Source organism: Trichoplusia ni, chromosome 8 (assembly GCF_003590095.1).
Source record: "Trichoplusia ni isolate ovarian cell line Hi5 chromosome 8, tn1, whole genome shotgun sequence".
NCBI lineage: Eukaryota > Metazoa > Arthropoda > Insecta > Lepidoptera > Noctuidae > Trichoplusia > Trichoplusia ni.
The window spans coordinates 1539544-1556260 of NC_039485.1; the positions used below are offsets into that span (position 1 = coordinate 1539544).

A 16717-nucleotide genomic window follows, 5' to 3' on the forward strand; every position below is an offset into this window, starting at 1 on the left:
CACAAGAACTAGACTTTCGAAAAACCAATTCGTCATAAAAAAGTAAACCCATCCAATTTATGACTGTACCAAACGTCACTTAATCTCGACTTTAATATTTTATTGTTATATCGGTAACATACAGCCACTAATAAACGGTGAAGGTAAACATCGTGAAGAAACCTTGATTCCAAATATTATAATCTGAAATCGCCAACCAGCAGTGAGCTAGCTAGTGATCAATGCTCAACCCTTCTCTATATGGAAAGAGGCACGTGCCCAGTGGCATGGACATATATAGGCTGGGATTATAAAATAATAATTAGGCATTCTCACAAATTGCAATACTTCCATATCTGTTGTTGGTCTAGTGGTTAGTGACCCTGACTGCTATACCGGAGGTCGTGAGTTCGATTCCCACCCAGGAAAAATGTCTATGTGATGAGCACGATAATTTTTTCAGTGTCTGGGTGAAATTTATCTATATTATGTATGTTTTTAGAAATATATAAGTATGTTTATCAGTTGTCTAGTACTCATAATACAAGCTCTGCTTATTTTGAGACTAGATGGCGATGTGTGAAGGTTGTGGAATATTATTTAAAAAAACTATATGTTTGCTAGAATTATTATCTCCAGTGAATATGAGATGAAGCGAAAAGTTCACGATGGACAACCGTATTACATCTCTCAAAGGCTCTTCTCATATCTCATAGGATAGCTGACATTTTAACTCCACGACTCTCATGATATATTGATTCTAAACTTTGTTGTCGTATTAAGTTTTAGTCCCGTGTAGTATTGTATTCCGCGCTGTTGTTTTTCTTTCAGGACAAGTGGGTTTAAATTGGGATGTGTAAAAGGGGAAGATAGAGGAATATTGTGGTGAATTGAAGGACTCCATGTCCAGTGATGGACAACGGTAAGTTCAACTGATTGATTGCTTGATTGTTATAATCGGGATTTAAATCTATAGTCAGTTTAGCTCACAGATTTTTATTTTTTCCTAACACTCCACATAAAACATTATAACAGATTAAACAAAAAATCATAATAATTATAGTGTGTGGGAATACTCGGCCAAGCCTATTCAATTTCAGGGACCAAATTTTAATGTAATTACTCAAACTAGCAAAAACTGGTAAACGAAAGTTGAGTGTTATTTTTTCGTCGACCTTGCTCGACCCTTTTCGGTAAGTTTGAATATTAACAGGAAACCAGGCAAACACGGTTGATTAAAAATAACGTCTATTAACTACGAAGAACTTTAATAGAATTTACCTTATATAACGAGTGTTTTGGTAAAGGTTCATTGTTTTGTTAGTTAAAAGGCATTTCTGTTCGAAACGGCTTGGCTTGGAAACTTTCTATAAAGTCTTTTATGAGTGTAGAGTAGAGAACCTTCTGGAGGATTTTAATAATACGAACAAATAAACTCTTCGTTTTAATGATGTTTAATGAAACTATAGTAGACTAGTATTTACTGTTAATACGAGTATCTCTAAAGTAGACTTTCTAAGTTTAGTATTATATTTATGTATTTTTTATGTGAAAATATTTTCTATTTGTTAATTTGATTTCAATTCCCAAGATGCCAAAAACTTAACAGAAATTATTTTATCACAGGCTTTGATAAAATAATTAATAACGCCTTATCACTTATGTTTTAAGTCGTAGCTACTTTAAAAAAGTGGTTTACACATTAAAAAAAAATACTAAACTACAAAGCCTGAAGAGCATTTCCGCAAAAAAAAGAAGTTGCACATTTTACATGAAAAAACATACACAAACACACCGAGAATACCCCATACATAGTCCTAAACAAATCTATAAAAGTTAAGTATATACCACCCCTATAGCAAACCGTACCTTTTCCATTTGCATTCCTTTTGTATTAAAATGCCCCGTAAAAGGTGATGACCATTTACCTTCATAAAAGGAGACTCGTAATTACGCAAAGGAACAGACATTTACTCCTGAAACTATTTCGAAACACGACACGGTGTAAAAAATTACGAGCACTCTACATAAAACTTGAGAGTTCGCTTGCACCTGATTATTTTAGAAAATAATAGAAAAGAAAAAACATTCCAAACCATATTCTCTTTACTTGGTTTGAGAAATAGCCTTCTTTGAAGCTTTTACAGCTATAGACTGCCTTTTTTTATGGTTTAGGCGGGGGAATCCTCATGGACACCCACTCCCTCGGGGGAGGAAATGGGTAGTGTCAGACTTTTACTGACTAAACCTGAACCGCCGTGCTACGTCATCCGCGTTTTTGTGTCGGTGTATGGCAATGCGTTGCAATCCTTCATACACCAGCCTATAGACTGCCTAGAAGGGGCTGATGATTATTTAGTATTTATTTATCACAAAAATGTACACTTATCATATGAATTGAAACACACTCAGTAAAACATAATAATAATGTCGAAAAGCGACACTGATGACTAAAAGTAAATAGAAGAATAAACAATCGAGAACCTCCTTTTCCATTTAATAAAATATACACTTAAATTAATGAATTCTTAAAGTTATAATTTTAAGTACCTAATTATGTCAAATCTCTCAACTAAAATTATAATATATTATGTAACACATCTGACAACATTTCAAATCCTTACCAAATATGAACTACTTCAAAAACAAAAGCAATGTTAATATCAAACGTCTCTGACATGCGGTCGTTTAAACCCACATATCGTCTCATTTATGAACATTTGGCAACAATATACATTGTATATTGCAATGTATATAATTTAGTGCATCACTACAAAGCTTGTCTAACACGCTGTTCCCGTTTCCAAGCGAGACCTCGTAATGGAATTATGCAGGTTCTCAGCATTAGGCCAGGTTGTGGACATAATACATTTCAATGTACCTGCAGCGATTGTAAACTAAGGAACCTTCAATTGTTTCAGTGTGGAGGGGCTTAGGTATTAATTCGGCTTTGCAGAGCACTTTGGTAATTAAACTGTTGTGGTTAGGCGTGCAACTATTGAGTATATTGACTGAAACAATACCTTTTTTGTTCGTGTCTATTTTTATAAAATCTTTTTTAAATTTCAAATGGTGTGGACGTTGAACATATGTTTTATTATTTATATTTCCCTCAGCTAAGAACCAGGTTTCAAGAGACATTTCTAAAGCACATTAAGTGAACTTTATATACGTGATTATCCTTATGGCGTTTAACAAAACTGCTTTTTAAAAGTTGTGATCATTTGTTTCATACTAAACTCACAAACGAACCCCCTGGTCTAGTGAGATTTTGACAATCGTTAGTGTCAACAGATAATGCTTGCTTGTAAGTCTAAAGATGTAAGTCTCGAGTATGATCAACACTGTTTTTGTACAAACTAAACAGTCAAAAACTTGTATAAATCGATCTCTACAAGCAACTCTACGAACTCTACCTAACATCTTTTGGATAAGAGTTTCATATTCACAGCCAACAATTTTCGACTTAATAAAGTTTTCTGATATCACCTAACCGGTTGATTTTCTTAGAAAAGCTACTAATAACAGGTTCTAAAACGACTCGTGAAGTAGACCGACGGGAACAGAAAATTCGTAGAAGCATACTTTTCTTTATTGTTGTAATTTGAGACTTGGTTTAAATAGTCGAGAACAAAATATAATGAAACACGCACTATAAGATTTAATGCGTAGTAAATTTTTGAGTTTGCAAGGAACTCCAGATATCAATCTCAAACACTTTTGTCCTAAATAAGGCTTTAAATTAAGTATAAGGCCTAAAAGATGTCACATTACATAACATTAAAATGAAAAACACGGTCAAGTGCGTGTCGGACTTGCGACACTTGAGGATTCCTTACAAAGAGGCAAAAAAATACAAGTCGGCTAGTAAACGAATAAAATTTTTGCCAGTTAACGAACATCTCATCTGTAGTTTTAGTACCTATTGGTTGTTATAGTGATAACAGATGTGACGGATGAACATACAGTAATGCCTCAGTAATAAAATTCCGTCTTTGCCTTTTAGGTACAGAACCCTAAAAACAAGTAGTATCTTCTTAATTATTGTTTTAGAAATGACATTCCTTTTCAGGCATTGACATAATTCGGACATGACATTTCAATACATCGGAGAGGTTTAATGGCGTTAACACTTGGATTACTGTAGCTTGTTTACAGGGTAAAAATATAGTTTATGCGTTTTTCTTTTGTTGATTGATAACTTCCAATATTTGTCCACACACAGATCAAGAGTAAAGACAATGGTTTGAATTACTTTACAGAATATTCAAGAACATGACTTTTTTGTTTTACTTTTATCGCAATATGAAAACCTATTTTAATTTCAGATTCATAATGCAAATTTAAATTCTGTAATTAAGAAAAAAGATGACGTGTTTTAAAACCTCATTCTCTTTATTTCGACATGGAAGCAGCAGGCGTTGCCTGGTTTCAACTTCAATGTTTTTTTCGTCGAGTAATTTTCTAACAAAAGCTTCTACTTGGTCTGCTGAACGTATAACGGTCTGGTGACTATAAGAGTCATATTACAAGTACTTTAAACAGGTTCTCAGATAATGTGAAGTGCGGAGAACATTTATTTTGAACTAGCTGTGCACCGCGGTTTGTCCTGCGTGAATACGTAGGGCCCGTTCCCGGTATCTTTATATTATTTTGGGGAGTCAACAAAAGTCAGGATTACACTTTGCTGATTTTCTGCACAAATTTTCAATTTATCATCATGTATAAGAACCGTCTCTTCACAATAACAAATCTCAAAAAAAGCGATATCGAAATCGGTCCAGCCGTTCACGCGTGATGCCGTGACCATGGGAAATAGGGATTCATTTTTAAAATTTATATACATATTATGTTGCTAACTGAGCCACATTTTTTTAACCACTGCATCATTTCTAACAATTCTGTTTTTAATTCCTTGACGACAAAATTTTACGCCTTTATAACATAATTGAAGTCCAATTTTGTTTAAACCAATTAATTGAGTTCAAATTGCTTGTTCCATAATATGAGAATAAAGCTATATTTAGAGATGATGAAGATACCGAATTCAAATCTTTGGGCGTGAAGAGATACGCTCTCACATATTTTCGGATTTAAGCGAATATTTGTGGGATAATATTAGACATTAAATTTCGATCACTAAATTGTTTGTTTAGAAGTAAATGCTAATGCTAAAATTCACTCACATTTGGATAGATTGGGTTATTCGCAGATCGTATAAAACAAAAGTTTGCACAAAAATATGAATATACGGCAGGACATAATATTGTGTCAGTTACACGTCGAAATTATTCTTTCACATTCATTTTGAACATAATCCTCTTTAAATAAGCCGATATCGATATTAAAACATAATTAAAATGGGACTCATTTTAAAAACGTTACCAATTTTATCATAATAAAGTTATTAATTTTATTGTTTCTATTGCCTTCGTTACTATAAGGCCTAAATATGAGCTGTAACTTATAAAAATAAATGTAAAAAACGTAAAAAATCGTTTTAAAAGTAATAACGACTATTTTATTGTCCAGGCGACTGTTTTATTCGTTTTTACTGTTCATGTATACACAACATCTGATAAAATAAATATAAATTAATGGATTTATTTATTGAGTATTTCATTTTATTTATTGAGAGTCGTTTGTACATAATTCATGAATATTTGTTTTTGTATGAATTGTAGTAATACGAATATGAAGGCAAAGAAAATATTCCTAGCATATTCTGCTTTATTTCTTAAAATTATTTTTAACAGTCTTTTAAATAACAAAAAAATATATTAAATATTTCTTTATGTACAGATAGCTCAAACAAAAACATTTAAGTGAAAAATTGTTGCCACACAAATATATCACGCACCAGGTTGTTTTAAGCTCGATTTTGATTTATTATTGTAGCGAGATCAGGAATATATAATCCGTGAAAATTGAAACTCTCAATATCTAGGTTCATGAGACACACGCTGATGACATACGAACGCATAGAGAGACAGATAGCGGAGCCTTAACAAGGTATTTAGATTCGAAATCCAAAGAAAGAGAAAATACTTAGGTACATCTCGTTTAAAAAAAAACAGATTTGTGATAGCAAAAGTAACAACAATAAAGTTAAGTACTCTTGCTATTTTTAATTTTTTCGAATTCTATTTTCATGTACAATAAACATACCAATATAATTAAATAAAACCACGCAACCTTTCCGTAAAGAAGTTACAATTACAAAAAAAATGAGGTAATATTTGCCCACTTAAACGAAAATATAAGTTTGGATATAATTTAAGTACTTTGGCAATACGTAAGATACTTCACAAACTATTTGGAAAAGTTTTCAAGTATTTTGGCGATATCGCGATACCGCACTGCACTGTACTATAAATAATCGGCAGGCAGACAATTGTGTACACTCGGCCTAGATACAGGACTGATGTATTGAAGGTTTTTCAGGAACAAATACCCAACAAGATGCTCTAAATCATTATTTGTTACATTTGCCCAAGTCTTCGTGAGCTGATCTTAACAGTTGTGTAAGATACAGTCAAATACTTGTTACTACCTCATAGCATATTATGTTGTGTATTTATCCATCATGTGTATGCAAGTGTGCGTGGGCTGCGTCCCCGCACTAAAGGTGTTAATTAATCATTGTGCTTATAACCGTCAATTGTTTCACTTGTCTCTCGTAACGTATGTAACCGTGGCGACGAGGTATCCACAAACGGGAAAACAAGGTAGTATTAGATTAAAGAATGCTACTCCGTCAAAAGTAAGTCTGTTGCAGATGTTGAAGAGAGAGGCTGCTCTACGCTATGTCGTGCGCTGTTCCGCTTCCAAAATGTAGAAATTACTTTAAGATGTGGTATTGTGGTACTACTAGACTCATGATACATTATGAAAAACTAAACAATAGATACGACGACACAATTTATTAAGCAATTGACCCAATCAACAAAAAGGATTTTTTTATAGATCAGTATTTTTTAGGACAGGTCTCTGGAAGAAAAATCCAGATCAATCTGGCAAGTTTGTCAAAGTAGCACGCATGCCTCAAAAAGCGCCAGTGGCACTAAAAATATATCTCATAAAAACCACCTCAATTTGCCAGATATTTCCTATTCCTGATATCTCTGCAGCAGCCTTTGGTTGACTGGTAGAGAATGCCTCAGCTATTAAGCCCGCTATGATACATTTTTAGTGTAATAATATAAAATAAATAAATCTTCCTCTTTTGTATTAGAGCCCACTCTCGCTACGAGTCTTCCATAAATATAAATGACCGTTCAATAACACACCGATTATTACGCGTACATTTATCGTGTTAAGCCATTAATCGCAACCTGTCATGCATTGATCTTTGACAGTCAATTAAGTCCCTTCATTCAATAGAACCAGTCTCACATAAAGGGAATTTCTATACCCGGAAATTTTGTTGTGGGATTGTAGGGTCAATACAGCTATCTGTCTATTGAGCAAAAAGCCTCTGTTACGAACGCTATTACTAATAAAATAGGCTTAAATACTCTCTAAAATTAAAAATAAATTAATTAAATGTACTAAAATGTTATACCTAAAATTTTTCATCACGTTATTTTACGATGGTCTGTCCACCCGCTTAAACTGATAACGATTTTTGGACAGAAATGTATGATGCAGCAGAAATCTATTAAATAGTGTTGCTTATTTTGACCAATCAATCAAATGTATCAAAATAGAGCTCAAAGGATGATGGCGCCCATGTTAGAATCTAAGTCGTAGGTACCAATGTACAGTACATGTGAACGTCGTATATTTCAGTAATTTCTTCTGTTAAATATGCAATTTAGCTGAAAATCTAGTGTTTTATTTAATCGATCAATGTTTAAAATTGAAATTTTTCATTGATGATGACCTCAATCACAAAAAATATATATATAAATTTTTTGACCACCTATGTTATCAAATAAATAACTTCTTGTTAAGTAGGATTGAATTAAACCAGAACTACAAATCCAGTAAATAGTATTCTAATACAATAACTCATATATTTTATTAATAATCGAAGTACCATTTCACGATTGACGAGATAAAGTAAACGAAGCTATTTTAAAAATAATAATTGCACCTCGCTCCAAACCAATATAGCTGTATTAACATAATACACCGGTGACGGTAATTGACGAAAATAAAATCGTTTTCTTCCAATTTAAGGGACTTATTAGGAAAAAATGTTTCGCTCTCGCTGTCACTCTATTATCGGAAACAAAATTGATCGTCAATTCATTTCATTAGCTTCGGGAAATTCATTAATAAAAGCGACGTCGACGTAACTTTATACTCCGTTTCGCACAATGAAATTAATGATAACAAATTACCGTTTTATAATTTAAGGAAATTACATTTTTTAAATCACATAAATTAGTAACTCACCCCCGAAAAACGTCACTAGTAAACATAAAAACTTAACAACTCCTTGTCCCAACATTTTGTCACTTTAAAAAAACACTGCACTATTTTTTTATATTCGAACTGTCAACTAAGAGACTGTTAAATAAACATTTTACTGACGATATCAACCGTTCGAATTTCGAATTAGGCGGCAAAAGCGCGCGAACGACGTCTACTCTCCCCCAGGGCTAGTTGAGTACTGAAAGTTGGGATCGCCACCTGCCGAGAACATCAGATTTCAGCGCGCCACATGCTAACAAAATTAGAATTCGCGCTTTGGTTATACTGTTTAGCGTGATTTCGTTTGCTCTATGATTCTTCTCTACTATGGTTTTATGACACCACGGTGTAGAGTCGTACCCAAAACGATTCATTTGGGTGGATTTAAATGACAATTGTCTATCCAAATGCCAGTTATGCCTTACGTATCACGAATCCTCATTTCGTGTTGTTTGTGCTCTGCCGTTTCGGGTTCGATTTAATGATTTGTTAGTCAATTATGCCAAAATTACGAGTGTACGGATGCTGTTTTAGTGTTTTCTGTTTCAATAATTTTGGAGAACGTAATGATCTGTGAATTTTGTGATTGGAGTGTTAGTGATAGGATAATGTATGAATGTTTTTAATACTTATTAGTTTAAAAAACGTTGCTTTATGGGAATATAATTAATATTCTTTTAAGATTTTAAATAATAATATTTGCCCGTATTTGCAAACTAAGTAAAGACATCTTAATAAAAGCTTGGATTTGTCTTCGATCATCATGTGCCACAAGAAGTTGGTCGCTAATTCTAAATGTCAATATATTTTATTTGTGTACCTAATAAAAAATGTCATTTGACTGTAAAAAAACAGTATTTGCTTAAATCACTGTAGGTATCTTCTTCATCGCTAACCAAATATTTATGTCATAATAACTAAAAGAGTTCGTCATACACTTCTGAAGTATACATATTGGTACGTACTTACATTGAAACCTGTATATCTATACTAATATATAAAGCTGAAGAGTTTGTTTGTTTGAACTACTCAAACACTCAGGAACTACTTATTCGGATTGAAAAATTATTTTTGTGTTGGATAGAACATTTATCAAGGAAGGCTATAGGCTATATAACATCACGTTGCGACTAATAGGAGCGAAGAGACAATGGAAAATGTGAAAAAAACGGGAAAAATTCTAACCACGTCGCGGGCAACAGCTAGTTGAACATAATTCTAACATACATAGTAAGGGCAAGCTCTTGACCACAGAAGTTTATGTACTAGCCATTGTTCAAGCACCGGTTTCATAACAATATGAAGTTCATATTGCAGTGTAGATCAAGGTAATAAAACAGCAAGTATAAACTAGGTACGATTCATTTTCAAAGTTTTATAGATTATGATCCCGAAGTCAGAATGCACTATCCGCTGATTAAATTACTGAAGTCAAATAAAATAATGTTCTTAGATACTGTAGTTAAAACTTCTTGGTCTTAAGGAATATTTGATACTAGCTTTTTGGCGCGTTTGCATTTACGTTATGGAGAGGCAATTACCTATGTATATTCTTTCTTAAAATCCCGTCTACAGGCTTGTTTCAGTCAACAGTTTGATCAGCTAAGGATTTTAATGCCCACACTAGTCAATTCAGAAATTTAGTTTAAGTGTTACAAATAAACTTAATGCACGTTCACATAAATACAATTTATTATCTACCATGTTCTACAAAACATTCTATGCAAGTATCTTGTAAACAACCTCCACCTTTTACCAAGAATTACACTGAGTAGACAAGATAACGTTTGTTTTCTTATTAAACTGCAGATTTTGTTGTTGAAGTTCAAGCTGGTATATTGCCGGTTGTAAAGAGTCCTCACGCGTTCTACAGCAGATTAAATGAGAAAACTAAGTATATTAAGGTATACACGTAAGAAACAACTTGGAGGAAATGCACAGTTTAATAATACGTACCGAGAGGTTGTTCTAGATATTTACTGCGAATATAATGGAATCTCGACGACAGATCGTAACAACTAATTCTTGTTCATGTTTCGTTTAAGGGGTAATACGAATATTTGTGGTGAATGTTAATCTTGTTTTATTAGTAGGTTTAGGAGGTGTAGTAGAAGGAGTGACGTGATATTTAATTATTTACTAATTAAAAAAGTAGAGACCGCTGAAAAAAAAATTTAATTGTTTATCTCTAGTTTTGCTCTAGTAAATGTTGGGCCAAGTTTGAAGAAATTGTTTGTACGATTCCGTACCCAAGTGTGAAAAGGGAAAGCTACACCTCAAGGTCTGCAATCTGTTAGTCTGTATTTTACCAGGCTGTCTAGCATTCTTATGATCCGTGATAGCTAAAGAGTTGAAATTTTCACAGATTCTGTATTTCTGTTAGTATTATAAGAAATGCTAAAATAAAAAAAAGGTAAATCAACGGTTGGTACGGTCATACATTTGATAAGCGGCCATTTTATTAATTAATATTTTTCTTTCTATTTTGACGCAAATCAGACTCGCACTCGACCTGTTTCATACACATCATTTTACAATATTTCCTCTTAGGAACTCCATCTAATTGCCCATTGTTTCATTATACAGTAACCGAATACAGTATAAGGCAAAAAAGATATCTTGTCACATGTCTTCTATCAATGTATGTGTGCTATTATACTTACAAAACGTAGGCTGGATGCCAAGTTAATATCCTCAAATAAGCAGTTACCATGTGATCCTGCCTGAAAATTGAATACCAAAGGTCATAGTATACCGTGACCTTCATTTATTACCTAGTAACTATTTTAATATTAGGTAGTCTTGCGCCGTAACTATCCCACAATGATGAAATCGATCTTTACTTTGGCTAAAAAAAGAAGTTTTTTAACCTATTCAGATTTTATAAATATGTAGCCATTGTTTAGGCTATTTTGGGGTTGGATTTCAGAAACCAAATTCCAGCCATTATTCGTTTTAAAATGTAAATCCTGTTTATTTGACCTCAAGAGGCTATGTTCTGAATACACTGTAAACTATACTGTATTATTTTTTGGCACTTGCGCTGAAAATTTCTGAGGAGTTCGTGGCTAAGCTCTAACTGCCTAAGTGGATTGATCACAGTTTAAGCTACGCTTGACGCGGTTGGTCCGTAGATAGGTGACCTTTGTCATATCGAGTTCCTCCGTGTTTCGGGAGGCACGTTAAATCGTGGGTCCCGGCTGTTATTCATACATCTTTGACAGTCGTTACTGATAGTCAGAAGCTAGAAAGTCTAACAACCGGTCCAACTAACGGCTATCGTGTAGTCGCTACTTGTAAAACACTGGTACTTACCTAAATCTGGTTAGACTGAAAACCGACAAGTTAGTTGGCAAAATGCTCTGAACATTTGGATAGGTTTCATTACATTATATAATAATTATTTTATTATACATTTACAACCTGCAATCCTCGGTCACTCGTCATTCAGGCTTACCAATAGGCGAACACGGAACAACAAAAGCTTTAATGTTTGTTTTGACAGTTGTTTTTTCCTGTCCCGCTTTTTCTGGGAAATTTAAATGTGTTTCAGTTGTCACGGTAAACAGTTTTTAACAATATATATGTTGTTGTCTGAAGCGATTAGTTAATGACACACGCAATTACTTTGTGCTCTTGTTTTGTTTTTCCATTTAGAATTTGAATAAATCTTTATAAATATTACGTATATCTGTTTGATATGTGTCGTGATGCGATTTTTTTCTTTATTACCATTATACGGCTGGATGTAATAAACCTCTTTTCAAAACAATTCTATACAACTGACACTAGCCATAAGCGTCTTATATGAAACTAGCTGTTGCCAGCGACTTCGTCCCCGTGGGTAGAAGGTGTAAGTTATGATTTATGCCTACCCTGATTTTTTCATATTTTCCATTGTATCTTCGCTTCTATTAGTCGCAGCGTGATGGTTTTTAGCCTAAAGCCTTCCTCGATGAATGGTCTATTCAACACAAAAATATTTTTTCAATTTGGACCAGTAGTTCCTGAGATTAGCGCGTTCAAACAAACAAACAAACAAATTCTTCAGCTTTATATATTAGTATAGAGTATAGATATAGATAAAACCTATGCAATTCAAATAAAGTTTTCATTTTATAAAACTGTTCTGCATATAAATATGACGCTTCCAAAAGTATTCCTTTTTCGATAGCATTATTTTTAAAACTTCAGTGACTGGCATCAAAAACTGTAAATAAAATACATTTCCATGAAAGTTATATTTGCCAAATTACATTTCTGACAACGTCAATAATTAACTTCTAAACGTATGGATATGACATTAACTTAGTTTCGATAAGTCACGTGACTATGACCTGTCATCTCCATATATAGATATCAAATAAGAGGTCAGCAGACTTACGGTTGTTTCAAGAAACAAAACTATAAAGCAATGTTCTTCAGATACATATATATTTGTCTCATCATTCCACTTGATAACGATAAAGACGACACGATATTTAAGGGTGAGTTTTCACTCATGACCTTTATTATATTATGCATAGTATATAACTACAAAACTTACTGAAGTATAATGTTTTATCGGCAGTTTCGGAACTCACGCTTCCTGTGTGATTTCGTAATGTTCTGGGCAAACAAACAGCGGGGATAATCTAAATGCCAGCTCTGACGCTGATAAGCTAATGTTAAGGAACAATATATTTGTGCTAAAACATTGACCGAGCAAAAAGTTTAGGGAATTTTATCTATATTTTGTGATCGTCGTCTTTTTGCATGTTTGATGTGTGTACCTGGTCTTAATGTTGTAACCGTTGTTAAGGCTGTTGATGAAGTTTAAAAAACCATCCAAAAAAGACCTGGTTTCCTTGTTTGCCTTTGTCACTTGCTTTGTGATAAAGGTATGTGATAATTACACTGTATTATGCAAATTCGTTTGAGAAGATGTGGCTACATGAGACTAAAAAGCGTTCCTACTTTTCCATTCCGTGATCCTAATAACATTTGTGATCTTCTTGGTAATAATAAAGATTAATTATTTTATATTTATTCCTCCTAAAATAATTTTAAACATTAGTTTTTGCGGAAATTTCTTCTATAGATAGTTTCCGCAGTACGAAGACCTATAAATTTTCGTAAATTCTCCGTACCGACTGTTAAAGACATATGTAGTTGATTGATTGAAACACTTTGACTTCTAACCAATAATCATTTACACTGATTAGTTATTATTTTAGGCCTTGTCATCAGTGATAGATTATGGTACCGTGCTATTAAATTACTTGTCATAGAAGTAATTTGGGGACTCTGGTAATCTTCCGCTGAACTTATAATTAAATTGGACCATCTCTACCACTGGACAAAACGGCGAAGATGGTGTGACGATAATGTGAGGTTTGCTTGGCACATGTGGCTAAAAATCGAAGTGAATAGGGGCCTACCAAAGCATAGGAAGTGGCTTTAGCAGGTAATGTGTTTGAATGGAACCAATGAAAAAAACTTATTTTTCGCAAACGCTTTAATCAATTTGTGATCAATCCATCTTAATGAAATTAAGAAACATCTTTGATGAACGTATGATTTCGAATTGAATTACTAATTAATTTGATCACGTCTAAAAGCAATTTCAACTAAGAACATGTGCTGTATCGTTAATGCGGTCTGTCTATCACACTTTAACCACAGGGGTTCAAATATCCCCTCGGTCTTAGAACCGCAAATAGCAGGCCCCATAAAATTGATATACGACATATTAAAAGTAAAATATTTGTGTCGCAGGTCCCCTTATGAGAAACACAAAAGCCGGTGGCTTATTGATAAGAGTTCAACTTATAATGGTGTCACGTACAACTTGTACTCATAGAGTCGGTTGCCATGTCAACCAAGTATTTCTACTTGGTTGACATGGCTTGGTTTCCGGACCATTTTAAGAAATGGTCTAGAAAGTATTGAAACCGATTCAAAAGTTCTCAATTAAGCTTTAGTCTAACTCTTTTTGATGAAACAGCGGCGTGGTAGATCAGTATTTGTCTTCCACTCCGCTAAAATATTTCTGTAAGACTTAGTATTAGTCACTCCGATCATCCGGGAATCATCTTGTCCATCTGGTCTGTGCATAGACTGCGGGGCACCGTCGGTAAACGCAAAAGGCACCGTTTGCGGTTTGGAAGCTAACGTATAGTGTGCGTCGGCCTCTCCACCTCTTACTGGGACCACATCCGATGCAAAAATGTAACGCCTACAAGTGCCGATAGACCCCAGATATATAACGCACAAGTGAATCGATCACAGGTTACGCTTGACGAGGTTGATCCGTAGATGGGTGACCATATTTGTCATAACCAGTTCCTCCGTGTTTCGGAAGGCACGTTCAATCGTGGGTCCCAACTGAAATTCCTACAGTAGTCAGAAGCTTGAAAAGTCTGACAACCAAGGGATATCGTGTTGCCCAGGTAACGGGGTTGGGGAGGTTCCTTGTAAAACACTTGTACTTAGCTGAATCTGGTTAGACTGGAAGCCAACTCCAACATAGTCAGGAAAAGGCTAGGCCAATGAATTAATTCCATTATTCAATGTTGCATTCTGAAATCTGACATGAACACAATTCAAGCGAAACGTTTTAACTTTAAACAATTGAAGTTAGAAAACAAGCATAACTTAACTCGCGTCAGAAGTTGTAAACAAAACAGATGTTACATTAGCTCTTCGCATTGTTGCATTCGTGTTAAAATATTTACTTTGTAGGTATAATTTCTTACTCTTGTGTAATAAGGCTGTATCCAGGAGGCAGTCGGTTAAAAAGCTTGAGACAAAGCCATGCAGGAGTCAAAGTACACCAGAGATGAATAGTGAAATATGCGTATAAAGAACCCGTATTATCGCTCTGATAACCTAGTTTAACCCAGACTGAATCGAAAGTTTCTCGTGCCCTTCAAGAAAATACGTTGTAGTATAGCCCTTAATGAAACTAGATTTAAATAATGTTAAGTGTTAATCACATTGCATGAAACAAATTCAAAAACATGGTTCTGAGAAATGGAAATCCTTATCTGAATATCGCAGAAAAAATTACATAAGTTTTTAATTTAAAATAAAATATATTTTACAATGTTAACCAATTCGGATCATGGTCAGTCTGTGGTACTAGAGATTTATGGCCTAGATTGTAAATACAAAGTGGGTATTTGTCACTCCAAATTCAGGGTATTAAAATGGCCGCCACAAGCAGTCTTACTTGTTTGCATCCATCGCCGTCGGGAATCCCTAACCAAAATTATAATTAATGAAATTATAACATTATGAAGAAACCAAATATAAATAAGTAATTAAAAACTCGTAAAATCGTTACAGAAACTACTTTCAGCTCCAATGTGTTTTTTGTATTGATATGTTTACACTTTTTTTTTATCCGATTTAAAAACAAAACCTCTGAAAACTTATAATGCGTTGATACAAAAAAACTTTGCATCAGCGGCCAGTAACAAGCTTTTAATAGTATTGAAGTTTAAACACTCATAGGTTATGCTCCTGGTACTAAGTCTGCCCAAATGAATCCTCGATATTATGTGCAACAGAAAAGAAGACTATACGATTTGTAATTAGAATTAATACTGCTACATTATGGCCCGTTTTCCTGCCCTTGAATTGTGTTATTCAGGTAACTATTTTGTCTATTGTCGCGACAGTTAACTTGGTAAATTGATAACAGTAAACAAAAGACGTATCTTTTAACCACCGGGCAAGTAAGAGTCGGACTCGCAACCATGGAGGTTAAATAAATAGTTTTTTTTTTAAATTGGTTTTTAAAAAACCTATTGATAGTGAGATGGCTTATAAGATAAAGCTTGTCATGATAGATGTCAGAGACAATTTGACGGACGGACAGACTGACGAACGTACAAAAATGCCTTAGTAATACTTCTCCATTTTTAACACTACGGAACTCCAAAAACGTATAACAGACCCCCGATAAACCGCTACAGCGAGCGTTCCGACCGCTCTCAAAACGCCGCGTTTTTACACCATCCTAAACAAACATTGTTATGTTCTCCTCTCAACTGAGTTTGCCTTAGCGTAATTGAATTATATCTCGTGACCATTAACTAAGGTTTTTATTGAAAAGACAACAAAATCTCACGATCCAAGTGACCCTATGTTATAAAGTTATGGTCTTTTTGGCATTTTGGCGATCAAATTGCAGTATCTTTATACTGTATTCGCAGTTTTGTTTAAACTAAGTTTCTGCTAAGGCAATAATATCTTTTGACGGTATTTTTTATTAGCAAAAACAAATAATTTCAGTCTATCAAGGTCCACTGCTGGTCATAGGCCTCCCAAA

General features: G+C 34.1%; 1 protein-coding gene across 1 annotated transcript in view; it reads right to left on the reverse strand.

Annotated features, from left to right (window-relative positions):
• The window catches only part of LOC113497030, a 92537-nt gene extending 83806 nt beyond the window's left edge, over positions 1–8731 (reverse strand). The window contains exon 1 of the mRNA XM_026876466.1: positions 8383–8731. Coding sequence (XP_026732267.1) covers positions 8383–8437 — 55 coding nt within the window. The 5' untranslated portion in view covers positions 8438–8731. The remainder of the gene's footprint in view (positions 1–8382) is intronic.
• Positions 8732–16717: the final 7986 nt, after the last annotated feature.